This window comes from Protomyctophum parallelum, assembly GCF_964188405.1.
Source record: "Protomyctophum parallelum genome assembly, chromosome: 11".
Lineage (NCBI taxonomy): Eukaryota > Metazoa > Chordata > Actinopteri > Myctophiformes > Myctophidae > Protomyctophum > Protomyctophum parallelum.
Genome location: NC_139707.1, coordinates 3,940,969 through 3,968,752, shown reverse-complemented (window position 1 = coordinate 3,968,752; position 27,784 = coordinate 3,940,969). Strand labels below are relative to the sequence as shown.

General features: G+C 41.3%; 2 protein-coding genes across 2 annotated transcripts in view; one reads left to right on the top strand and one right to left on the bottom strand.

Annotated features, from left to right (window-relative positions):
- Positions 1–10,676, top strand: part of col5a2a (collagen, type V, alpha 2a) — a 93,352-nt gene extending 82,676 nt beyond the window's left edge. The window contains exons 47-54 of the mRNA XM_083777186.1: positions 1,234–1,287; positions 1,927–2,034; positions 3,969–4,022; positions 4,859–4,966; positions 5,318–5,624; positions 7,683–7,864; positions 8,491–8,733; positions 9,037–10,676. Of these exons, the coding sequence (XP_083633312.1) occupies positions 1,234–1,287; positions 1,927–2,034; positions 3,969–4,022; positions 4,859–4,966; positions 5,318–5,624; positions 7,683–7,864; positions 8,491–8,733; positions 9,037–9,183 (1,203 nt within the window). The 3' untranslated portion in view covers positions 9,184–10,676. The remainder of the gene's footprint in view (positions 1–1,233; positions 1,288–1,926; positions 2,035–3,968; positions 4,023–4,858; positions 4,967–5,317; positions 5,625–7,682; positions 7,865–8,490; positions 8,734–9,036) is intronic.
- A 429-nt stretch (positions 10,677–11,105) lies between these two features.
- The window catches only part of gulp1a (GULP PTB domain containing engulfment adaptor 1a), a gene marked incomplete at its 5' end in the record, with an annotated part of 19,543 nt that continues 2,864 nt past the window's right edge, over positions 11,106–27,784 (bottom strand). The window contains 7 exons of the mRNA XM_083776074.1: positions 11,106–12,137; positions 15,774–15,868; positions 17,571–17,706; positions 21,362–21,448; positions 22,044–22,160; positions 24,368–24,505; positions 25,167–25,265. Of these exons, the coding sequence (XP_083632200.1) occupies positions 12,066–12,137; positions 15,774–15,868; positions 17,571–17,706; positions 21,362–21,448; positions 22,044–22,160; positions 24,368–24,505; positions 25,167–25,265 (744 nt within the window). The 3' untranslated portion in view covers positions 11,106–12,065. The remainder of the gene's footprint in view (positions 12,138–15,773; positions 15,869–17,570; positions 17,707–21,361; positions 21,449–22,043; positions 22,161–24,367; positions 24,506–25,166; positions 25,266–27,784) is intronic.

Genomic DNA, 27,784 nt, shown 5'->3' with positions numbered 1-27,784 from the left:
GGCTAGGATACGTTACATTTACTAACATCTCATCCCATCATACAGGACTAGGATACGTTACATTTACTAACATCTCATCCTATCATACAGGGCTAGGATACGTTACATTTACTAACATCTCATCCCATCATACAGGGCTAGGATACGTTACATTTACTAACATCTCATATGTCCATCATACAGGGCTAGGATACGTTACATTTACTAACATCTCATCCCATCATACAGGGCTAGGATACGTTACATTTACTAACATCTCATCCCATCATACAGGGCTAGGACACGTTACATTTACTAACATCTCATCCCATCATACAGGGCTAGGATACGTTACATTTACTAACATCTCATCCCATCATACAGGGCTAGGATACGTTACATTTACTAACATCTCATCCCATCATACAGGGCTAGGATACGTTACATTTACTAACATCTCATCCCATCATACAGGGCTAGGATACGTTACATTTACTAACATCTCATCCCATCATACAGGGCTAGGATACGTTACATTTACTAACATATCATCCCATCATACAGGACTAGGATACGTTACATTTACTAACATCTCATCCTATCATACAGGGCTAGGATACGTTACATTTACTAACATCTCATATGTCCATCATACAGGGCTAGGATACGTTACATTAACTAACATCTCATCCCATCATACAGGGCTAGGATACGTTACATTTACTAACATCTCATATGTCCATCATACAGGGCTAGGATACGTTACATTTACTAACATCTCATCCCATCATACAGGGCTAGGATACGTTACATTTACTAACATCTCATCCCATCATACAGGGCTAGGATACGTTACATTTACTAACATCTCATATGTCCATCATACAGGGCTAGGATACGTTACATTTACTAACATCTCATATGTCCATCATACAGGGCTAGGATACGTTACATTTACTAACATCTCATATGTCCATCATACAGGGCTAGGATACGTTACGTTTACTAACATCTCATCCCATCATACAGGGCTAGGATACGTTACATTTACTAACATCTCATCCCATCATACAGGGCTAGGATACGTTACATTTACTAACATCTCATCCCATCATACAGGGCTAGGATACGTTACATTTACTAACATCTCATCCCATCATACAGGGCTAGGATACGTTACGTTTACTAACATCTCATCCCATCATACAGGGCTAGGATACGTTACATTTACTAACATCTCATCCCATCATACAGGGCTCCAGAGGACCAAACGGACCACCAGGCTCGGCTGGAAAGAGAGGATTTGGGGTGAGTCTCTAGTAGTCGACTGACACAGACTCACGAAGTGGTACTCACAATTCTTATTTAAGTAAAAGTATCAATACTGCAATATAGGAAATACTAAGTCTGGAATTCTTGAGTAAAAGTACAAAGGTATTGGTACCAAAAGTAGAAAGTGCTCCTTATGCAGAATGTCTCATTTTAAGTTTTCAAATGTATAGAAATCTTTTGAAAATATCACTGTACTACAAGCACACAATGTACGCGTCACGTGACTCACATAGCGATGCATTGTGAGGTTAATTGATCGGCTATTTTCAAATGGCAGACATGTGTATAGGGCTGAAGATGTTTGGTAATAATAATCAAAATGTACAAAATAACTCGTAACTAACATTTTAAAATAAATGAAGTAAAAGTACTATATTTGCCTCTGAGATGTAGTGGAGTAGAAGTAAAAAATATTGGAAATATAGAAATACTAGAAATACTTTATTAAACAAAACACTTGAGTACATTTTAATCAAGTGCAGTACTTAAGTTAATGTACTTTCTAGATTTGTAGATTCTATCACAGCACAGCCACAATGAACATGCCACTTCTCCCTCATCATGACATGTGTATCGTGAAATGTTGTATATATATATATATATCTTTTTTTAAAGGGCCCACAAGGACCAAGAGGAGATAAAGGTGACCTGGGAGACCACGGAGAGAGAGGTCAGAAGGGCCACCGTGGCTTCACTGGGCTGCAGGGTCTCCCTGGACCTCCTGTGAGTGAAACAAGACACCACCTGACCCCATCTGACAGTATCTAAGGCCACCTGACCCCATCTAACCTAATCTAACACATCTAACAGTATATAAGGCCACCTGACCCCATCTAACCTAATCTAAGGCCATCTAACAGTATCTAAAGCCACCTGACCCCATCTAACCTAATCTGACACATCTAACAGTATCTAAGGCCACCTGACCCCATCTAACCTAATCTGACACATCTAACAGTATCTAAGGCCACCTGACCCCATCTAACCTAATCTGACACATCTAACAGTATCTAAGGCCACCTGACCCCATCTAACCTAATCTGACACATCTAACAGTATCTAAAGCCACCTGACCCCATCTAACCTAATCTGACACATCTAACAGTATCTAAAGCCACCTGACCCCATCTAACCTAATCTAACACATCTAACAGTATCTAAAGCCACCTGACCCATCTAACCTAATCTGACACATCTAACAGTATCTAAGGCCACCTGACCCCATCTAACCTAATCTGACACATCTAACAGTATCTAAGGCCACCTGACCCCATCTAACCTAATCTAACACATCTAACAGTATCTAAAGCCACCTGACCCATCTAACCTAATCTGACACATCTAACAGTATCTAAGGCCACCTGACCCCATCTAACCTAATCTGACACATCTAACAGTATCTAAGGCCACCTGACCCCATCTAACCTAATCTGACACATCTAACAGTATCTAAAGCCACCTGACCCCATCTAACCTAATCTGACACATCTAACAGTATCTAAAGCCACCTGACCCCATCTAACCTAATCTGACACATCTAACAGTATCTAAGGCCACCTGACCCCATCTAACCTAATCTGACACATCTAACAGTATCTAAAGCCACCTGACCCCATCTAACCTAATCTGACACATCTAACAGTATCTAAAGCCACCTGACCCCATCTAACCTAATCTGACACATCTAACAGTATCTAAAGCCACCTGACCCCATCTAACCTAATCTGACACATCTAACAGTATCTAAGGCCACCTGACCCCATCTAACCTAATCTAACACATCTAACAGTATCTAAAGCCACCTGACCCCATCTAACCTAATCTGACACATCTAACAGTATCTAAGGCCACCTGACCCCATCTAACCTAATCTGACACATCTAACAGTATCTAAGGCCACCTGACCCCATCTAACCTAATCTGACACATCTAACAGTATCTAAGACCACCTGACCCCATCTAACCTAATCTGACACATCTAACAGTATCTAAAGCCACCTGACCCCATCTAACCTAATCTGACACATCTAACAGTATCTAAGGCCACCTGACCCATCTAACCTAATCTGACACATCTAACAGTATCTAAAGCCACCTGACCCCATCTAACCTAATCTGACACATCTAACAGTATCTAAGGCCACCTGACCCCATCTAACCTAATCTGACACATCTAACAGTATCTAAAGCCACCTGACCCCATCTAACCTAATCTGACACATCTAAGGCCATCTAACAGTATCTAAGGCCATCTAACAGTATCTAAGGCCACCTAACACCATTTAATAGCAGCTAGACTGGTTGATGAGTAATCTATCTGCCTCGTGTGGTAAAAAACACAATTATAACTGATTGTATTAAAAATCATTTTCAGGAGTTGCGGTGTTCAAAACTATGCACTGCATAGTTCCATTTTGCAACTCCTGATAACTCCCGCAACTCCTGATATAAATCCTTCTGCATAGTATGCAGAAGGATTTATATTCATTATGTTTTAATGAATGTGTAGAGAGACTATAAAGACATTAAGCTAGCAATATGGAGCTAATGTGTAACGATATTCAAAGGTACTTTCGGTGTTTAGGAGGATACAAGTATGAAGATCAACATGTGATAGATGTCCAGTTCTATTAAATTAGATCTGTCCTCACTTTTAGGGTACGGCAGGTGAGCAAGGAACATCAGGTATCGTTGGACCAAGTGGCCAAAGGGTAAGTACAGATATTCACATTAACAATGTCATTTTGTTACATATAAAAACTATCAAGCACTTCTTTCATCATGAAGTTTAGACACAATTGTGGGAAGGGTATTATCGGTCATTGCATGTAATCCTACGGGCTGGGGCAGCACCTGTCAGCATGGAGCGTTGGGCAGGAGGATCAGTTGAGTCAGTAGGGTACACCAGCTATACTGGGGAGGAATTCATTGGCATAACGACTAAACTGGGGACAAAGTCTGCAATACAATAGAGCACCGAAGTCTGACGTCACTTTCAGTAGAGGGCGTCAGTCCCCAGGTTCATGTATTTTTTTAGTTGCATTGAAATCGCCATAGGAGGATTTTTAGATTGCTTCATATAAGAACTGTGTTTGAAAAATGAACATGTCATCCCGGCCGCTTCACTCATATGGATATGAATAATCAACTGACTGAGAGAAAACGCTAATGTTACTGCTGCTGAATTAGTTAGATTTTCGCATATCGTATCATATATGAGTAACTGACTGTTGCAAACGATACAGAGACACCTCCCTGACAATAACGCCGAGACAGGTTGTTTATTTTTGGACCACAGCGCTTATAGTAGACGATATTAAGATCACCCCATGTTATTCTCCATAGAGAAATTACTTCCGCGAACCAGGGGAATCGAAGGGATGAGCGAGTTACGTCAGGACTTCGGTGCTCTATTAGTGTGTGCGTTTTTTTAATCACAATATAACGGTACTAACGATTATCAGCCCAATCGCTATTTGGGATATTTTACTTAAGATGGACAGTCTTTCAAAAAGGGCTAACCGGGTTTTACTTTGATGTTGCATAGGGGCCTCCGGGGCCGATCGGACCTCCAGGAAAGGAAGGCTATCTGGGATCGCCAGGACCGATGGGACCGCCGGGCACACGGGGACTCAGTGGAGACATTGGACCAGAGGTACTAGTCAACCATCAACATGAGGAGAAAGAAACAGGAGAAAATAAATCACACTCCAATAGAGCTGAGGCAAACAAAAGTGCCATAAAGTGCAAGAACAAAGATGTTTCAGTTTATCATAATTTTTATTTTCCCAGAGGTAATGAATGTCCTGTGATCAGACTACTAGCGTGTGACATTTATGAATTTTGGACCTATTTTACTGCGAGGAGGACAGGATATCTACTGCCATACATTTATTCTTCATTATTTACTTAAGTCACACAACAGAATAAGAGGTTGAATCACTGTGGCTGTGGTTAAGAAAAAAACACAAAAACATAACAAACCACTTCCCTACTTATCCACAAGGGCCCACCAGGAGAGCCCGGCCCCAATGGTCCTCCCGGCCCACCGGGACCCCCCACGGCTGCCATGGACGACCTATTCGGTGGCTCTCACGATTACGACTCGGGCCCACCCCCTCCCGAATTCAACGAGGACGAGGCTCTTCCCAACAGCAACGGCTCGACCATCGTGCCAGTGGACCCCGGGGTCCAGGCCACGCTGAAGGCCCTCAGCAGTCAGATCGAAAGCATGAAGAGCCCGGACGGCAGCAGGAAGCACCCTGCCAGGACCTGCGAGGACCTCAAACAGTGCTACCCCGGCAAGAAGAGCGGTGAGTTGCAGTGGTGGGAATAAGTACTCACATTTTGTTACTTAAGTAAGTAAAAGGATCAATACTGCAATGTAGAACTATACTCTGTTACAAGTATAAGTCTGGAATTCAAAATGTACTTGAGTAAAAGTACAAAAGTATTGGTTTCAAGATGTACTACTTGCGGAGAGAAAGTGGGAAAGCCGTGATTCTCAATCTTTATCATTTCAAGAACCGCCAATTTGATATACGTAAGGTCAATAGGTCATGGAACCTCATTTGATACTAGCACTTAATTATCATTTTATTACTCTGGGACACGACCCGATCTAAACCGTAAAATCCTATGTGTTGATTTAACTCTAACCGGTCCATTTGGTTCTATTTGTACACCCCAGGCCTCAAGTAGCCTACCTGCTGCTGTATTATTACATCACAACATAATGTCATATCATTGATCCTGGTGACGCACGGTTATAAGGATTCCCTTCTCGCATACCAGTGGGACATGTCCCACGTACTAGCACAGGTACATATACTAGTGGGACATGTCCCACGTACTAGCACAGGTACACATACTAGTGGGACATGTCCCACTACTAGCACAGGTACATATACTAGTGGGACATGTCCCACGTACTAGCACAGGTACATATACTAGTGGGACATGTCCCACGTACTAGCACAGGTACACATACTAGTGGGACATGTCCCACTACCCCACGTACTAGCACAGGTACACATACCAGTGGGACATGTCCCACGTACTAGCACAGGTACATACCAGTGGGACATGTCCCACGTACTAGCACAGGTACATACCAGTGGGACATGTCCCACGTACTAGCACAGGTACACATACCAGTGGGACATGTCCCACGTACTAGCACAGGTACACATACCAGTGGGACATGTCCCACGTACTAGCACAGGTACACATACCAGTGGGACATGTCCCATGTACTAGCACAGGTACACATACCAGTGGGACATGTCCCACGTACTAGCACAGGTACACATACCAGTGGTTTTTGAACCTCTGCCCTAGACCTTTGACACATGGCCTAAGGAGGGAAACATCTTTGCGAGGAACCAAATGAGCAACTCCTACTTGCTTGACCTCTTAAGCCCTATACATACTTTGCTGTATGATGAATAGATTTTTTTTTTGCAGATTTACAAGGCCACAAGGCAGGGCAATGAGACATGTTGAGAGCTTGTAGTTCAGCTATTTTCCCTATGTTTGAAAAAGTGTTCACCCATGTTCAACCCCAGCTGTTCCGATGAAGCCTTTCAGAGGCCAACTGCATATATTGTGCTGGGCATAAACCTCTCTTTTATCAGCACTTTTAAAGTATGCTGACATTGAGAGTGTAGAAAAAGCTTTCTTTGGCCAAAACATTACAACTTCCATTTTAAGAACTATTGATTGCATTTGACCAGAGGTCAAATTCCCCCTTCAGGAATGGAAGAAAACCTTATATTTTGATAACAAAGCAATACTGCCTAATCAAAGTTAGGTAACTTTATAGATCATCAAATACTTGTATGAGAAGGGGAGATGTGATGGAGTTTGGCAGACCGTTTGAGGGTCCAATGGAGTTAAGAGGTTTTGTCTGAAGTGCTTTTAAATACTTTCAATTGGTTCAATATTTTTTTTTATCCAACACGCACAGTAGTGTTCATTACCCTGAGGCTACACTGGATACAGTACATTACATTACATATACCCAGCACTGAACAACAGGCTACTGCAGAATGTACACTGTAAAAAGAGTTAACAGACCATTTGCGTAGAGCTTCTTCAGTCTTCTCTCTGCTTTCTGTTTGTTTGAATGCCCTTTTAAACCTCTTCAGGTGCTCCTAACGAGCAGCGGCCATTTTTCTGCTGCACTCTGGGAAGTGTAGTTATGAGTGTGATGGTGACCATAATCACAAAATAATATGGAAGATGTTTAGCAAAAGCTCCACTACTGAGTTTTGACTTAACATACAGTATACTGTATATACCTTGATCCGTAGTACAATAGTCTCTACTGAGTGTGCTGACTGACAGTTCCTATAATGTGGCTCCTCCAGGTGAATTCTGGGTGGATCCGAATCAAGGCAGCGCAGAGGATGCCATCATGGTGCACTGCAACCTGGACACCGGAGAGACCTGCATCAACGCCAACCCGGACAGCATACCTCGGAAAGTGTGGTGGACGTCGTCCAGGAACAAACCTGTGTGGTTCGGAGCCGACATCAACGGCGGAACACATGTGAGAAACTGGGAGATGATGGTGCACTGTGTGTGTGTGTGTGTGTGTGTGTGTGTGTGGGGGGGGGGGGGGTGACAAAATGCATGTGCACATGGTGGTATTATCTCTACATTTCAAACGACTGAATATGTCCCTATATTATACATTCTGACCTCGCCTTTTCAAGAAATTTAAGTTATGCTGCGTTCACACAGGCAGATACAAAGATAGTCTACCATTCATTGTCAATGGAAGCTAGTTTAAATTTCAGCTTCAAAGATACAAAGCCACATACTGTATACGCTTTGTAGCGTTGCATCTTTGAATCTTTTGCATCTGCCAATGTGAACGCAGCATTAGATATAAATGGTCTACAGCATTGGTTCCCAACCTCTTTAGCCCGTGACCCAAAAGAGAAATTGTCCCCGGGACCCAAACTAGTGAAAATAGCAGATCTACAAGTTCACAATAACGCAACTTGTAGATCTGCTATTTTCACTACTACTTGAACATTTGTTTTCTAATTTGTGGAATTTCTTGGAATAATGGATTTTTTTAAATTCATGACAACAACTGTTTAGGGAACCAGTGATCTACAATAACGTCAGAAATGAATTCACCACATTCTTCTCTGTGGTTCTATATAGTTCACATACGGCAACAAAGATCAGTCGGCGAACTCGGTGGCTGTCCAGATGACGTTCATCCGCCTGCTGTCCAAAGAGGCGTCCCAGAGCCTCACCTACCACTGCAAGAACACTGTGGCCTACAAGGACGAGAGGACCGGAAACCTCAAGAAGGCTGTCATCCTCAAAGGTTCCAACGACCTGGACCTCAAAGCAGAGGGCAACAACCGCTTCAGATACACAGTGGTGCAGGACAGTTGCACGGTGAGTTGAGGCGTTTCGCCACTTGCTAGACTCTTCCACTTTTTTACACACATTCCATTTTACCCCGTCTTTGAGAAACGCAAATCCTGCTCCTGATCCTGAATGGTCATTCCATAGCTGCTGCAATCCATCATGTGTGTGTGTGTGTGTGTGTGTGACATGTGTAGTCTTAAGGCATAAATCATTAAGTATATCAATATCATAATTCTGTTGTTGGTTGTGCAGTAATTCATTACTGGATTCTGCATAAGAACCATGCAATAACTTTTCAATGTCTTTCTTTCTTTCTTTCTTCTTAATTAGCAACCAAACGGCAACTGGGGCAAGACAGTGTTTGAGTACCGGACACAGAAAACTGCAAGACTTCCCATTGTGGATATTGCCCCAGTGGACATTGGTGGCCCAGATCAAGAGTTCGGTGTGGATATTGGGCCTGTGTGCTTCTTGTAAATCAGGGCAGGGATGAGTCCAAGTGAATCCTGAGACTATTGAACTGACAGCTGACATGATCAGCAGCCACTTTGTACATACAAGTACTGAGGACTAGTGGCCCCGTGGCCAGATATTTATTGTGCCTTTCAAACAAAGTTGAAGACATCCAAGATTTGTTTGTAAGTCAGATGAATGTTTGGGAGAAAATTACATAAAAGAATTGGTAAAAAATTCAGAATCATTCCTTTGTCTCTTTTGTTTCCCGCGAGTTGAACCAAATATGCCACACTTTGGTCCGAAGACCTGATCCACTGATGCAAGCTTTCACAGTTTTGCAAAACAGGTAAAAAAGACCTTACCAAAGATTTATGAATTTGAATGCTTTACATGTTTAATTATAACTGTTTGTAGGCTATGAGCAATTCCACAGAATGTTAGTCAAATAACCCTTTTTTCATAGATTCGTTTATTTTGTTTTTATACCAAGTGTTTGAATATAAACTGAAAATTGTGGTGCTATTGAATACAGCCGATGATGCCTACATTGGCACTGGCGTTTTCTCTATTTTTCTAAAGACAGCTTTGATAAAGATTCATTCCTGTATCCAGTTCTTTCCACTTTGTACTGACCATATAGCACATTAAAGAAACATTGACTGTCGTTTCCTCAGTGTTAGCTACCTCGTTTCCAAAAACTGGGATGCGATGCAATTACATGTTGATCTTTTCACAGGTGCTGTTTCTTTATAAGCCGTGTGATCTTTCACTTTTCCCAACTATGGTACAGGGCAGGGTTTTGGAATGCCAATAAAGATCTTTCTGTCAATGATGGAGAGGAGAAATCTGTGTTGTGTGGTCGGTGTGTGATGATTTGTATAATGTCTCTTTTGTTTTCTTCGATTCACAAAAGTAAGCCTAGCACAGAATGTTATATTCTTATGCATGTCATGTCAGTTCCCCCCTTTTCAGTATCCTTGACTTATATGCTCCTGACGATTTCTTTATAACAGCTTTTGAAAATAAGGTGGCTTTGAGTTTGCTTCATGTATTTCTTGCTATGCAACAAATTAAACAAAATGCTTGGTTATCCCCAACACTCTCGTCAAATTACTTCAGGTTTAGTTACCGGTATACGTTTTTACCTGTTTTTTCTTTTCTTTTTTTTAGATCACCAGATTTTCTTCTTTTTCTGCACAATTACTATATATTGCCTATGGCATACTATATGGATCTGTGTACGTGCAGTAGTTTGTTAATGTATTGTCTGTATTAGTTAAACATTGTCCTGAATGTGCTTTTCTCAAATAGTTATTGTTACAGTTTGGGCTCTTTGTTTTGTTTTGTTTAGATAAAATGACTATTGAATGCTTATATTTATTATAGATTTTAAACATGTAAATATTCTCTTTACTAGGCTTAAACTGCCTGCTAGCAAGCCAGAGGCAGAGAGGAGTGGCACATTCCATACTGGAAGCAAATGAATTTCATCCTTTGAAATAAATATTGAAAATCCTTCTCTCTGCCTGTTGTTATTTAGTCATGTTCAGTTAACCCTGAGGACTTCACCGTGGACTCGTGGAGACACATGACAAGGCCACACTCGATGGGGAAGTGTTTTTATCTGTTAGAATGTATAAATAATGTTCACAATTCATTATTATTAATAAAGTGTTATCATGTATTGTCCATTAAGTGAATGTTGACCAACTCCCAGAAGTGCAGCTGCCGGCTTGGACTCAAGCCTAGCTCCACTTCTACTGCCAACGACCTGATCCGGAGATATTTCACATTCAACTAGGATTAACATGTGGGAACCATTCATTAGGCCTGTTTTAAAGCCATGTGCATTTTAAACAGGCAATGTGTGTGTCTGGCACGTCTATTTCAGGCCTATAAAATATGTATTTTATGAAGTTAAGCACACTAGAATGGGCGACTCATTTATGCAGTAACATTTACTTTAATAACTGTAACAGCAAAATCATATTGCATATAAAGTAAAATAACAAGAATAGTACTGTATATGGACAGACATTTTCAAAAAAGTGCTTTGTGGTGCAAGAAAAGATTATGCTAACATAAGAAGTAATTATAATATGACGATACAAGAAAATACTGAAATGGCAATTCAACCTGCTAAAACATACAGCAAGACAAATGATGAATTGATAGATATGGCAATAAGTCAAATCAATCAGCATGGGTTAATTACACTCAACTACATAGTGTATAAAAAATAGCATTAAGTAAAAGAAAGTTATGCAAAATCATGAACAAGCTCAATGTTTGGCATTGCAAGTTAATAGGACAGATTCCATTCACTTTTGACAAGTTGTGTCTGGCGTACAAACAGGAATGTTTTACCAATGTGTAACTAAAATGGTGCATAATTATCACACACAAGTTGTACCAAATGAAATGTCTCCCACAGACTGTACCATTGGACATATTGGACTATATACATCCTTCATTGCCTGTGCAAGCAAAGGGTCTCAAAACTACTCCTTTCCTGTATTTTTTTCCTTTACAAAAATAGTTTTTTTCTATATCAGATCTGAATTTACCTTGGATTATCGGAAAATAATTAAAATAATTAAAAAATAATCTAAACAAATACATATAAACCCCAAGATGAGAACCATACAAGTAAAATCCTTAATGTTATTTAAACTCCAAAGAGTGTACAAAAGTTCCATTAACTCTTCTGTGTTCCGTTTGTGCACTCTTCCGAGTCAAATTAAGTTAAGGATTTTATTGTGTGACATCTTGACTCGACTGTGGACCAGATTTTGGCACTTTTCTTCTCTCTCTCTCTCTCTCTCTCTCTCTCTCTCTCTCTTTTTTTCAAATACAAATGATTTAAAAGTTTACGTCACAGAACAAAGATGGTCGTCTTGGCATCAGCAGCGACTGTCTAGGGGGTCAAGAGAAAAGACCGTTCCCTCTAAGGTTAGTCCCATTTTGAACCCCTCCTGAAAGGCAAGGAGAACATATAGTGACCCCACAGACCAACCTGCTCTCAGTGCTGTTTTTCACACATGAGTAAAAGTACAAAGGTATTGACATCAAAAGTACTTAGAAGTACCAAACGTAGAACGTACTGATTATGCAGAATGTCACATTTCACAGGTTGTCAAAATGTATACAAAATCTATTCTATTGTCAAATGCCCAACATGTACGTATGTAGACAAAATCTATTCTATTGTCAAATGCCCAACATGTACGTATGTAGAGCTGAAGTGGTTAATGTATGTGTTGTAATAATAATCACAATCTACAAAAGTACAAGTAGTTGTAGTTTAAATAAACAATACAAATCGCAAATAATAGAAAATAACAAACATGTCATGACAGTGTGTGGGGATGGCTGGTTTATGCTGTGTGTACTGACCATAGAGTTTTAAAGGATAAAGTGCAGACAGCCCCCCCCCCCCCCCCCCCCCCCGTTGCTCAGTGGCGTTTGAAGCACCCGGAAGAACGGTCTACTTCCGCATTAATGCAAAGTGCAAATGAGCGCTCGATGTTAAACCCCAGCTAATGTTAAACCGCAGCTAATGTTAAACCCCAGCTAATGTTAAACCCCAGCTAATGTTAAACCCCAGCTAATGTTAAACCCCAGCTAATGTTAAACCCCAGCTAATGTTAAACCCCAGCTAATGTTAAACCCCAGCTAATGTTAAACCCCAGCTGCGCTGCTCAATGTTAAACCCCAGCTAATGTTAAACCCCAGCTAATGTTAAACCCCAGCTAATGTTAAACCCCAGCTGCGCTGCTCAATGTTAAACCCCAGCTGCGCTGCTCAATGTTAAACCCCAGCTGCGCTGCTCAATGTTAAACCCCAGCTGCGCTGCTCAATGTTAAACCCCAGCTGCGCTGCTCAATGTTAAACCCCAGCTGCGCTGCTCAATGTTAAACCCCAGCTGCGCTGCTCAATGTTAAACCCCAGCTGTGCTGCTCAATGTTAAACCCCAGCTGCGCTGCTCAATGTTAAACCCCAGCTGCGCTGCTCAATGTTAAACCCCAGCTGCGCTGCTCAATGTTAAACCCCAGCTGCGCTGCTCAATGTTAAACCCCAGCTGCGCTGCTCAATGTTAAACCCCAGCTGCGCTGCTCAATGTTAAACCCCAGCTAATGTTAAACCCCAGCTGCGCTGCTCAATGTTAAACCCCAGCTAATGTTAAACCCCAGCTGCGCTGCTCAATGTTAAACCCCAGCTGCGCTGCTCAATGTTAAACCCCAGCTGCGCTGCTCAATGTTAAACCCCAGCTGCGCTGCTCAATGTTAAACCCCAGCTGCGCTGCTCAATGTTAAACCCCAGCTAATGTTAAACCCCAGCTGCGCTGCTCAATGTTAAACCCCAGCTAATGTTAAACCCCAGCTGCGCTGCTCAATGTTAAACCCCAGCTAATGTTAAACCCCAGCTGCGCTGCTCAATGTTAAACCCCAGCTAATGTTAAACCCCAGCTGCGCTGCTCAATGTTAAACCCCAGCTAATGTTAAACCCCAGCTGCGCTGCTCAATGTTAAACCCCAGCTAATGTTAAACCCCAGCTGCGCTGCTCCATGTTAAACCCCAGCTGCGCTGCTCCATGTTAAACCCCAGCTGCGCTGCTCCATGTTAAACCCCAGCTGCGCTGCTGCGCGGGTTTCCTCGTGCTAAATGCATGGGCCTGCCTGCAGTTCCAGCTCTGACCACTACGTCTCACGGCTCGCTTTGATTCATATTATTATAAATACTATACAGTTGAAGGATAAAGTAAACACAGAACCAAAATGCACAGAAAACGATGTGAAAGGGAAACGTGTACCACTACCTATTTCTATGTATGGATTATTTTCCTCATCACTCTCCATGACTATCTCCATCACTATCCATTAAACCCCAGATATTAATAATGAGAACGTATACTGCTGAGCAAGGGAGAAAAGTGATTTAGAGAGAAAGGCAATTTATGTATGAAGTGCTGTCTTTAGTTGGCACTGGTGACCAAAGAGCAGAGTCTGGTTTTTGTCCAAAACAACAGCATGCAGCAGCGTACAAGATTCACAAGACCAAAGACACCACAATCACAGAAAGAACAGAGAGGGGCTGTTTTGGGTCAAATGAAAGGCAGAGTAAAGGAAAAACAGAGAGGGGCTGTTTTGGGTCAAATGAAAGGCAGAGTAAAGGTACAAACCATCTCTGACGCTGCAGGGGAAAGGCAGGAAAAGAGAGGCAGTATTAGAACAGATAGAAGTTTGTATATCAGTGCAATATTGCCTCCTGTTGGCAGCAGCTTGCTATGCAACTCTAAAAGAAAAAGCCAGACAATTACAGACGCTAGTTCTCAAATAGTTCATAATTGTACACGTCTGTTAATTTAACTAAAATGTTAAGATAAAGTGACATCTGCATTACATGCTGGGGGAAAAAAGAAAAGAAGAAGAAAGAACATATTCAAATCAAAGTACCGCGTCTAGTGCATTACACCGAAACCACCTTGGGACAGAACGAATCAGCAAGTACTGACAGACAGACAGACAGACAGACAGCGCCCTTTACTCTGCGACACCTGTACTGACAGACAGACAGACAGACAGACAGCGGCCTTCACTCTGCGACACCTGGTTGCTTTCATTTCCAAATTAAATCTTAAATAATGAAATAATTATAATCTTCGACAACCTGAAAACACAATCCCATTAAAAGGTATCTTGTTACTATAATTTCAGTGTGGTACAAAGATGGTCACAAAAATGATCTGCTTTTAATTGTGCCTCCCTTTGACAGACATAGCACACAATGTTGTAATACCAAATGAACAGTAGACATCTAGGCACATTAGTAGTGGTAATAGATGTATTTCATTGGAAAGACAGCCCATGGATTTCAGTGTTTACTCAAGACGTGTCCACACGTCTTTAGGTCCTTTTTAATTATATACAACGCCATCACTAAAATCCATTTGTTGGCAGCGGGTGTTGCTAGGCAACGCCTTGCTCGTCCATCCCGGAGCTGTTTTGTGTGCGCACGCAGCCATTCACTTTACAGCCCACAAATCTTGTTATTAAATCTGAATCTAGTAGTAATGGCACATTTCACCTCCCGGTTTTGAGGGGAAATGGAAGGCGGGGCTTTCCAGAGTAAAATCTCCCTCATCCGCTTGGCACTCTAGCACCTTTATTTTGAAGAATTCCGGGACATAAAAAGTGTTAAATATGGTCCCCAACCGAGAGGACAAACGCATGCTGATCTATCGTTTACCCTAGCTCGATACTGGGCCTAATAAAGAACTACACAATTGGAAGGGTAATTGGCATTGCAGTTCCTTCATATTTTTTTTTAGAAGCGCTAGCCCCTCCTATATCCAGCTTTGAGGGTTTGTGTAAACACAAACATTGTGTAAGCACAAACATTGAAGCCAAAAGTGAGTATGCAAATTGTAATTGGCCGGAATGAGATGATGTATGATGATAAGAGCGCCCCTCAATTCACACGGGTGTTTAAACCTCAAAGGCTGTGAATTCTACTGGGAAGGCCTCGGTACAAATGATGCACCAACTGCCCCACACAAACAAACAAACACAATGTGTAGAAGAAACAGTGATTTCACAGACATGCGGTCACCTGCATCTCATCCAGCTTTGACTGAATATCTGGAGGAAAGTCTGCGGCCCCACAGGTGAACGGATCAAACGGCTCCGCGCCAAACAGGTCTTTCCCTAAGAAGTGGAATACAGAGATGTTGAAAACCAGTCCCTTGGACATTGGTCGATAATGGTAATGTCCTGTATCGTGCTTTTGAGTCCACGATAATAGTAGCCTACACAGTTTACAGATGCACTTCAAGGGAATGCACGCATACACAGACGTGTGCAGTTCAGGATAAGAAATACATTGGAAATGAGACACGATAGCATATCCGCACACCGTTTTCCTTTGCTCCAGAGGTGAATTTATTCATGCAATTAAGCATTTGTAAATTGCACGCACGTAAAATGAAAGCATATGCACGCGTAAGATAAAAACATTATGCAATAGGAAAACACTGTGATAGCACACCTTGACAAAATGAAAACAATGCATTACGTTATGAATAGCATTGAAATGTGAATAGCAGAATATGACGGTACAAGTTGTGACAAAGCAACAGATGTGTAGAACAGAAGTGCTCAATTATTTGGTATACTTATTCATGTATTCATTAGACAGATATTCTTTAGCTCACAAGCTCATCGTTCAGTTCATTCATCAACGACTATTCAAATAAGGATGTTTACATTTATTGAAATAAAAATAAGCGTATGTCTGTTAGTTCATTTTGGGTCATGGTTCATTAGTGTCTTCTTTTGCTGTTTTATTTATACTTTTCACTTTAATTTGTATTGTATTCAAATGTCCTTGTGTCTTGAACTCTGACTTAATATCTGCTTAATATCTGACTTACAGTATATGAAGCACTGCATTTCTTTATTTTGTTGAACTTGCTTATAGAGTCCAACCAGCCACCCACACACATAACTCCGTAAGGGATATAGAAATATAGAGAAATCAATTATTTTGGAGACATATCCTAACGATTGCAAGAGAGACTACTCCTCTTGCTATGTTTGCATGAATAATGTATTGTACATACCTCTGACTCTGAAGCTTTAATAATAATAATGTAGTGTACACAAAGCGCCATAGCTCTTCCTCTGAAGCTTTAATAATAATAATGTAGTGTACACAAAGCGCCATACCTCTTCCTCTGAAGCTTTTCATACTGTTGTGATCTGGGACCACTCCAATCAATAACTTGAGACCACGCAGTACAACCCTCCATGGTTAAGGGAGACTTCCTATTGGTCTGATGTGAGGAGATCAATAATAGGCAAGAAATACTGTATGTATCCTGTATGTATTCTTTGGTGAAATGTTGGCGTCGCAAATCAATGACGTTGAAAGCAAATTGATTCATGATGGTGTAGACAAGGGTAGATCTAGACATAGCGAAGGTTCTTTCTACACACTACATTATTTATCTCTGCACACCAAAGGGATTCATTCAGGATGTTCCTATATACAGTATATTAGCAGCATAAGATATTTTTTTTAATGAATGTTTGAAGTTCAAACATTAATTAAAAGAATACAAAAATGTTATGCTGCAAAAACATTTTCAGAAAACTTAGTTCAGTATTTAGAAGGCGTTTTTAGAATCGGCCTCAGTCCTATAAATGGGTTAAGGTTGAACATCTGTGTTTTTCATTCATTTTACTCCGAGTTTGGATAAATTAACACTTACATTTTTATAGACACACCTTTACATTTCTCGGTTGTAAAAGCTGTTTCCCAAAATGTATCAGGCTGACCGAAGCCAATCATTCAGTTATTTTTAATCATCTCATCAAAGCATGAGAACAAAAAGGTGACTGTACTTACTGATATCAGGTGGCAGTGATTTTGGTGGCGGTGGGGGGCAACCGTTGCTGGCCGGAATGGGGACCAGGGGGGGTGTCCCGGGGGAGAATGGAACCATGTCAAACACATCTGTGGGTTTCGTGGAGATGCTACCACCCTGGATGAACCCAAGGAAAACAGTTGTTTTTTTGTCAGAAAAGGCAACCGGGTCTGGGTCAGTAGGCTACTTCTAAACTCTGTGCCAGAGGACCGAGATGAGATTCTGTTTAATCTGCAGCTTTCATTGAATCAACCAGATATCCTTAACAAGTCATTTAGAATTGGGGCATACAGGCTGAATGCAATCTACTTGGGAGAAGAGAAAAGTATCAGCAATCCAGATCTAAGCAACGACATGGTGAAAACCACCGTTCTAAGCATTTTCATGCACTAATTACAGACTCACAGTAATTACAACACACAGCAGGACATAGCCAAATGAGAGCAAGAGGAACCAACAGTCTACAGATCATAGATGTTCAAAGGGGTGCCCCAAGGGGTGGTGTATATATATATATATATATATATATATATATACCACCCCTTGGCTTTCCTATTTTTGGCTTGTGTAGCAAAAATAGCATAGCATTGTGGTGTGGAGCTTTGTGAGCTTATACAGTAGATAGTCTTATGTCGTTCTTTCTTTATAGCCCATTTCACAATAGGGACATATGGCTATTTTAGCGGTCCTTAGCATGGAAAAGAGATAAAGGCAGAAAGAGATATAAAGACGAGGTGGTGAAACAAAGACCTCCAGAGGAGGGAAAGGCAGTGCAGAGAAGCATAGAGGTGTTTACGCGAGGCCGTGGGATGCTAGACCCCTCGCTGGAATTAGCCGGAGTAAGAGCGGGTTTGGCAGGCGGAGGCGGCGGGGTTAGTAGCCCAGCGGAGAAGTTGGACTCCGGCGAGCTCATAGGAGTGAGCGTGACAGAGGAGATCTCCAGACAGGAGAAGGACTTGAGGCTGTGACACCAGAAGAGAGAGGAGGGCCTCCCCAGCATGTACGCCTCGTTAGTAGAATTTAAGTGCAGAAGCTGAGGACAGATCACAGACAGAAAGGGATGAGCTTGAAACATGACTAGGGCTGTCACGATTACACATTTAACTTGACGATTCATTGTCACACAAATAATCGCGCCGATAGTTCATTTTCAATGAGACCTGCGTTTTTGCTCGGAGAAGTCGCGGAGCGACAACGCAAGCGTATTTACGTGAGCGTGTTACGTGCACACGCCCGCGACTCACCAGACCTTTTTTTTACGCTTGCGTTGTTGCGCCCCTCTTCAGCAGACCTGGAGGAGACCTGTGTTGATCCAGGCCTCTTCAACAGACCTGGAGGAGACCTGTGTTGATCCAGGCCTCTTCAGCAGACCTGGAGGAGACCTGTGTTGATCCAGGCCTCTTCAGCAGACCTGGAGGAGACCTGTGTTGATCCAGACCCTCTTCAGCAGACCTGGAGGAGACCTGTGTTGATCCAGGCCTCTTCAACAGACCTGGAGGAGACCTGTGTTGATCCAGGCCTCTTCAACAGACCTGGAGGAGACCTGTGTTGATCCAGACCCTCTTCAACAGACCTGGAGGAGACCTGTGTTGATCCAGGCCTCTTCAACAGACCTGGAGGAGACCTGTGTTGATCCAGGCCTCTTCAACAGACCTGGAGGAGACCTGTGTTGATCCAGGCCTCTTCAACAGACCTGGAGGAGACCTGTGTTGATCCAGGCCTCTTCAACAGACCTGGAGGAGACCTGTGTTGATCCAGGCCCTCTTCAACAGACCTGGAGGAGACCTGTGTTGATCCAGACCTCTTCAACAGACCTGGAGGAGACCTGTGTTGATCCAGGCCTCTTCAACAGACCTGGAGGAGACCTGTGTTGATCCAGGCCTCTTCAACAGACCTGGAGGAGACCTGTGTTGATCCAGGCAACAACACCTGCGTTCCGTGGTTCACATTTTCACAGGGCAGATATGACAAATAACTGAAATATACCAATAAATTATTGGCATTTTTATACATTTTATATGATTAGATGATTATGTAATAACCGTGACAACCCTAAACATGATATACAATATGCAGAAGACACTATATTACATATACTAATACTATTACATGAAAATATATACAATATTGAAGTTGTTCAAGCAACAAAGTGTTAATGCTGGGATCCATAACTTGCCTGTGTGAATAAAAACATATCTTGTGTACCACATGAAATCAATACAATAAAACTAACTGCAGTAGTTGGTCTACCTGCTCTGCTATTGTGAAATGTAGTATTTGGACCCCTACTGGTTGACAGGTCGTATTGCATCATGACGTTCCAAATGCAATATATCGTACGCCAAAATAGGCTTTCTCTATCTCGAATCTCAATTAGGATTATGTCAAAGTAACGGACTTTCGGTCCAGGCACCGTGGCAGGTAATCCAGTCTGGCAGTGTGCCGCGGGTTCGACTCTCGATCCCGACGGCCTTCACTGCATGTCTCCCCCCCCCCCCAATTTCTCTCCCCCATTTCCTGTCAGCCTACTGTCTGTCCCTCTATATAAAAAAATATAAAATAAAGGCGAAAGCCAAAGAAAAAAAAAGTTACAGACTTTCAATTAATCTGAGGTTGGTTCAATTAGGCCTAGTTCATTCTCTGTCACACTACGGTGTCACTTGCCAACACGAGTAAGTCTTCAATCTAAAAAACATGGCTACAATCTATGCCATCATATGCGGTGGAGTAAAAATGTAGCTTTACAGTCATATTGTGACACCAGGGCAGAGGTTATTGGGACACTAACCAACGTGAAAACGTTTGAAGGGCATATACTGTAGTATTATTAACCCATTCTGAACGTGGAACCCATTTTGGTGTCAGCATCATGTTATGCTTTAGCTATTGAAAAATAGCAGATCTACAAGCTCATATCGCGCCACCGAGTGGCGCGATACGAGCTTGTAGGTCTGCTATTAAAAAAAAAAAAAAAAAAAAACGACTGACATTTTTAGAATCTGATCTCAGGTCAGAATGGGTTAATCAGACCAGTGTGTGTCCAGTGGAAACCTCGTATGAATCTGATCTCAGGTCAGAATGGGTTAATCAGTCTTGTATGCTTGTAGAGACGGGTGTGTAAATTGCATTCACAGGGGCAGGGGCCGCTGTGGGCGGCGCCGGCACTTTCTCCAATGATACAGTAGTAGAGCCTATCTGGCCTTTCTCATCAAAGCAATCAGGTGTGTAATTGCTTGCCTTCAGACATTAGCCTGGACTCACACCAACCCCCTTACAGAGACAACCGGCCACTTGTGCCAAAAGAAGCCTTGCATTTTAAACAGCCCACCAGGATATCAGGGAACCCAGTGGTCCAAAACATTATCAAAGAAGCAAGCAAGCCTTTTTACAAGTTGTCAGTTTGAGAAATGTTTTCCAATAATTATCGTCGAAAGAGAGGTGACAGGAACATTGAAGCGTTGAATTATTTAGGCACTGTAAGCACAGCTGCTTCTCAAACTAATGGACACTAATGGACACATGGTACATTTTGTCGCTGGTCCATCATCCACCTTTCCTGATAGGACAACCGATCGGCTTCTCGGATTTGCGTCACATTTTGTGCCACAATAGAATGCACACAATGTCTGTATCAGAGATCCCAGCCCGTATCTCAATATTTAGTCGATTGGTCATGGGTATGAACAAGTTTCCTGTGATTAATTAATACAGGTTTAAAAAAAGAAACGTGCTAACATAGGTAGCATTAATTTCCATGCAAGTTGGTTCTTACTGGTGGTACTGGAGATATCATCAGCTGTTCTTCCAGATCCTGAAGCTGTTTCTTTAGTTCTGAGTTCTCTGATTCCAGTTCTTGAATCTGCAAAAGCAGGCAGACAACTGAATGCCATTTCATAAGCAGAATGGAAATCGTTATAGGAATCGGGAATGTTTTTGGCCATCTAAACTGCCATAAAGTAATCAGTTTGATGGATGGAAAATGAGCTTAATAGCACTTTCTGAAACCATTATGAATCAAAGTACTGATAGATCTAACTGCATATCATTAACACCACATCTCAAAATGCATGTGAACGCATGTTTAGCCAAACTCAATTAGAGACATGAGTATTTCAACAAGGCTGAGCCATGCTGCAGTTTTGGATTGACTCTTTAATAGACAATTGTATGGCTTTTATTTTCTTTCTTTACTAACAAACAGGAGCGAATTGATTTAAAATGCTTATAAAGCGATATATAATAATTAATGAAGTCAAACGTACTCTTTTCTGTAGCGTTCCTATCTGTTTCATTTATGAAGTCAAACGTACTCTTTTCTGTAGCGTTCCTATCTGTTTCATTTATGAAGTCAAACGTACTCTTTTCTGTAGCGTTCCTATCTGTTTCATTTATGAAGTCAAACGTACTCTTTTCTGTAGCGTTCCTATCTGTTTCATTTATGAAGTCAAACGTACTCTTTTCTGTAGCGTTCCTATCTGTTTCCGCGTCTCTACGTCTTTGCCACCAGACTCCAGGAACTTCTTGTATGCCAGGTCGAAGGCCTGGCCGATAGTTAGGGTTATCTCCTCTGCCTGGAACACAGGGATTATGCATGAAACATCCGATAGTTAGGGTTATCTCCTCTGCCTGGAACACAGGAATTATGCATGAAACATCCGATAGTTAGGGTTATCTCCTCTGCCTGAAACACAGGAATTATGCATGAAACATCCGATAGTTAGGGTTATCTCCTCTGCCTGGAACACAGGAATTATGCATGAAGGCCTGGCCGATAGTTAGGGTTATCTCCTCTGCCTGAAACACAGGAACTATGCATGAAACATCCGATAGTTAGGGTTATCTCCTCTGCCTGAAACACATGAAACATCCAATACTAAATGATTAAAGGACTACTTCACCACTTTCCACCACTCTATCTTCATTATAATTGATTCTCACTAACTCTTTTCATGACACCATTGGCATTAAACGCAGCAAAGAAGACCCTGTGAACCGGAAGTAATAATCGGTCATTTCATTATTAGTCAGAAATGCTAATATCGTAACATCGCATTGTTTTTATTGAGCTCCTAACATTGTCCCTCACATCACCTCAATTCCGAGAAAAACGCAGCTAAAGATCGCCCGTGTAATGCATGTGGACGGAGTTTTGGGATTTCAATCACGCCACACAGCCGAAGCAAGCATTGCCTATAGCGACGAGGAAGCGACGAGTATTAATTCTGGATTCATAGAATCAATAAAAGACGAGAATTCTCGTTTTGGCACAGGCGGGTTTAGTACCTAAATACGAGAAATCTCGAACAAAAATATCTTATTTCAAATAAAATCTGCCTAACGATGATGTCACTGGTGGACGGGTTTCTGAGCTGCCCACAGCCCTCCTATGAGACACAGACTGAGTAGAATAAAATTGTGGTATTTTATCATGAATATTAGTGAGGTCAAATTATATGAAGATAGGTTGAAAAGTGGTGAAGTGGTCCTTTAGAATAAAGCTATTGGAATCAAAATATACGGGACCAAACACAAAAGTACTATTGTATTACTAGATATTTGTAATTAGTAATGCATTAACGTGATAATTCTTGTTGCAGTTGGTAAAGGTAGGGATAACTTTAATTACTGTATGTGCTGCTGGGTAACTTAACAGATACTAATGCATCATCATGAGTTAATTATCTGCAAAAAGTAACTCAAACTCAGAACATAATTGTAGTGGACTAAATAGTAATAGGCCTATATAATTATTTGCCTATGTGATGTACAGTAGTAGTGGACTTAAAAGTATAAAGTAGGCAGATTAAAAAAAGATATGGAAATATTCAAGTAAAAGTACCATACTTGAGTCGATGTAGGCCTACTTACTACTTCCACAAGAGGAGATAAAACCTTGAGAACTGGTATATTTGACTCTTAGTTAACATTTCTGTACATATCTATGTAAAATCCTGTGAGAAACCTTGCAGTATAACCCATTCTGAACGGGCACCCATTTTGGTGTCAGCATCATGTTATGCTTTAGCTATTGAAAAATAGCAGATCTACAAGCTCATATCGCGCCACCGAGTGGCGCGATACGAGCTTGTAGGTCTGCTATTTTTGAAAAATCGAAGACACTTTTAGAATCTGATCTCAGGTCAGAATGGGTTAAAGTGCTTCGTATATTTGATTTGACACGTTAACAATGCCAATGCATCAGTGTCAAGACGTAATGAAACCTTTCATTATAGCTCTGCTGAGTGCAATCAAAGCTTTCATAAAGGCTCTAGAAATGTATTAATAATGCAATTCTGAACTACAGAGTGTGTCTAATTTTATATTGAACTGCAATATTTACAAAAAAAACTAGGAAACGATGTGGATCTTTGACAGAAATGGTGTGGATCTCATTCTGTGTGGGTGGTGAGATCAGCGTATCTATGATGTCTGACTTCACATTTGGGTAAGGTTTCAGTGTGATCCCAGCCCCATTGACATATATTATAAAATGAAAGTTACATCATGTAAAACAGTATAAAACGTACACGTATGTGGGGGGGAAACAATAATTATGGAGCCACTTCTGTGGCCTACTGACAGCGTACAGCATACAGCGAGATTAGCTCAGTCTCTCTCTCTCTCTCTCTCTCTCACTGTGTCATAGATGGATAGCCTCTGTACACTGTATAGACACACTGTATAACACACTGTATAACACACTGTACAGACACACTGTATAGACGGTAGGCCTAAAGGAGGGAAGGCTGGAAGCTGAGCATACTGTAACTGTACGTACACATTTCTCACTGTCAAACACGAAGCACAGGTGTTTGTTGGACTCAGAGTCTTTGCAGATGAAGGTGAATATCCTTTTGTCCGTTTTGTCGTCTGCACAGAAGGATATCCGATGTAACTGACAGTTATGCTGCACATCCTGGGAAAACAGACAAACACGTCAATGTATTCATATCTGCAGTAAATCCATATTAGTAAAGGCCAGCAGCATGTGATTCTCAACCTGTTTCATTTCAAGGAGCCCCAGATCAGTTTGATTTGCATTAGGCCCTGGACCTATGCCATGGACCCCCATTTGATACCATTTTAATAATTATACGTTTTATTGAATTTAAAATAATGTTCACATAAAGGTGTGTCATAAATGTATACAAAGTATTATTAAAGGCCAACACTACACTGTAAAAATGAACCTCTGAGACTCTGCTAACACTACACTGTAAAAAGTAAACTCTGAGACTCTGCTAACACTACACTGTAAAAAGTAAACTCTGAGACTCTGCTAACACTACACTGTAAAAAGTAAACTCTGAGACTCTGCTAATGGCAAAAAGAAGAGGCATTTACCCGCTACAGATACGTGGATTGTCCATTTGGTTCCTTAACTGTCAATCAATTGGCTGGGGACCCCCTTAAAAACCTGGGCCTACTAAAGGACCCCATATGTTGAGAACCAGAGGCGTACTGTACAACAGTGCATACACAGTACAATCCTCAGTGTTATATTTTAACCATGAGGATTTTACTGCATAGATCAATACTTGCTTATACAGCTACACGCTAAAATCCGGTCAACTCACTTTTGTCTTGGGATCGAGTATCTTCACTCCATAAATGGAGATCTGCAGTTCCACCTTAGGGACCTTCTGTCCCTCTGACTTCTTGATGTGCCGCTGAAACTGCAACAAATGGAAATTCGTCAATTGGGATAAATGGACGGTATAGCCAAGCAGACATTCAACGAGAGCATTCGATTAAGGCAATGGAATTAAACATTCACTCCTCCACAATAAGTTTTAGTACATGTGAAAAAGACAAAGAAGCAGAATTATGTACACTGCTCCTGCAAAGTATCATAGTGTATACTCTATATTTTTATATCATATGGTGTATCGTATTGGATATATTTACTGTATAGTCAAGCAGACACTCATTATGTGCATTCTTTTAAGGCGATGGGAACATTCACAAGACACTGCTCCTGCAATGTATCCTATATTTATTTCAGCACTTAGCTTACACTCATTATACTGTACAACAGTGTCAAGCAAAGATGGCCCATCTAAAAGCTCACAATGTGTCACATCAGCTTGTAGATATAGCCTATGTTTGGCATGAAATATGAATTAAAACAATCTCTGATCTTTGTCATTCATTCATTAATTCACTCAATCATTCACTCATTCACTCATTCATATAAATTACATTTGTTATTGACATAGAATTACAGCTTAGCTACTAGTATACTATTTAGACAACAGGAAGATACAGTCCACAAAAAAAAAAGAGTAGAAAAAAAAAAAAAAAACACAAATAAAAATCAATGCATGACTTTATACTGCTGTGCAGTTTAAGGAAGTCGTGTTTTCAATCAGCCCTTAAAACACAGAAAAAGAGAACACGGAAATCTCTACGCTAGTTATTATAAATTGGCCACAATATTGGCTCACAATTTGGCCTCTAAATTGGCTTCTTAATGGCAATGTTGCCAACCACAAAGGATTTATTTATTTATTTATTTAACTTGGCTGTGAATTTGGGTCAACAACCAATGAAGATGACTGTTCCAATAACACTGTAGTGGCACACTGTAAGAATGAAGATGACCAATGAAGATGACTGTTCCAATAACACAGTAGTGGCACACTGTAAGCTGTGGTGATGTTATATCATCAGGTGGGACAAGCCGATAAGGAAATGGCCTTGGAGGAAGTTCACTCATGCCATAGGATTGATTTGACTTTCCAAGCCAAAAGGAGGAAGGTGGCCCACCTGCTCTGCTCTCACACCACCAGGGGCTGAGGAAGAGCAGACGTCGAGGGAAAGGGACAATTCTCTGGTCCCTGTGGAGGGTAAATGGCTTCAACAGCTATATATACACCCAGCTGCTGGCTGTCCAGATGGCTTTGATGAGTGAGCAGTGATGGGCTCACATCAAAGATTTGCAATGAGATGATACCGTTTCAAGCCAGATTAATTATACTTCATCATATGTTGGTTTAGCTCAACAATCCAATCTACAGTTAATGACTATTTTCAGCACACAACAAGAAAAACCGCAGCAGTCTGAATTAGTGGTTAAGTGCCTTATAGTCCCAATTACTGAATGTCAAGTCTCCATGTTTTCTCCGAAATATTCATGACACTTATTTACTACGACACTATGGCATATTAGGAGACAGTGGTTCTCAAATGCTTTATTTGTAAGGACCCCCTTAATGAGAGTTTACAAATGGAATGGTTCCATTTGTAAACTCGCAGAGTTATAGACTTCTTATGGTCATGTAGAACTGTTTCTGGCAATATTGTTATCCACAATTTTTTGTCCATGGCAAAAAAAAATGTTTTGACCAAAATGTCCACCACATCGCTATGCTGGCTCATGGCAATGACCCCTGTGCCCAGCTCCTCTCTACAGTATACTGTACCCTCTCATCTACGGTCGGCTCAATCAACGTTGTTCTTTATTGTTACATCTTGTGTATATGTAAAAGAGTAAAACTTGTATTTGTTCTGCTTCCTTCGGAAACAAAATAGGCAATAATAATAATACTAATGGTAAAAGAGAAAAAGAAAGAGGAAAACAATAGCAGAAAAGTAATAAGACAATAAAATACTGTAGATCATTGTATGTACAATGTATGCACAGTATACAGTATAGGCTTCACCATGATGGGAAGCTGATGAAGAGGGAGGGAGAAATAGAATGCATTGAGAGAGGGTGTTATGCTGGCACGGGGAACATCATCTAGTTGCAATAAGTGATTGTCTCTGAACTGATCAATATTCAGTGACCTCCCACCATATAAGCGATTAGTCCCGGAACACAGTTTAGTGCTTTGCCGTGGGTACCATGGCTCACTTCTCATCCATATTTATTCTCCACATTACCATCAAGATAATTAGGTCCGGTCCTACGCAAGCGTATCACGGAGACTTATGACACAACCCTCGCTCTGCCAATGGCCTCACAGAGATCAAATGCAGTGCAACAAAGAAGAACTATGACTTGGTTGAAAAGAAGCTTCCCCCTTCAAATGGCCTCACAAATTCAAATGCTGGCAGGGGGAGATGTAGAGGAAGCCAGCAGAGTTATACACGCTGCTCAGGGATAGCAAAAGTAGTCGTCAGCTCCGGTCGTTAAAGTACAAGGAAATATTTCCCTGGAGCGTAACAATGATCTGTTGACTTAAATATT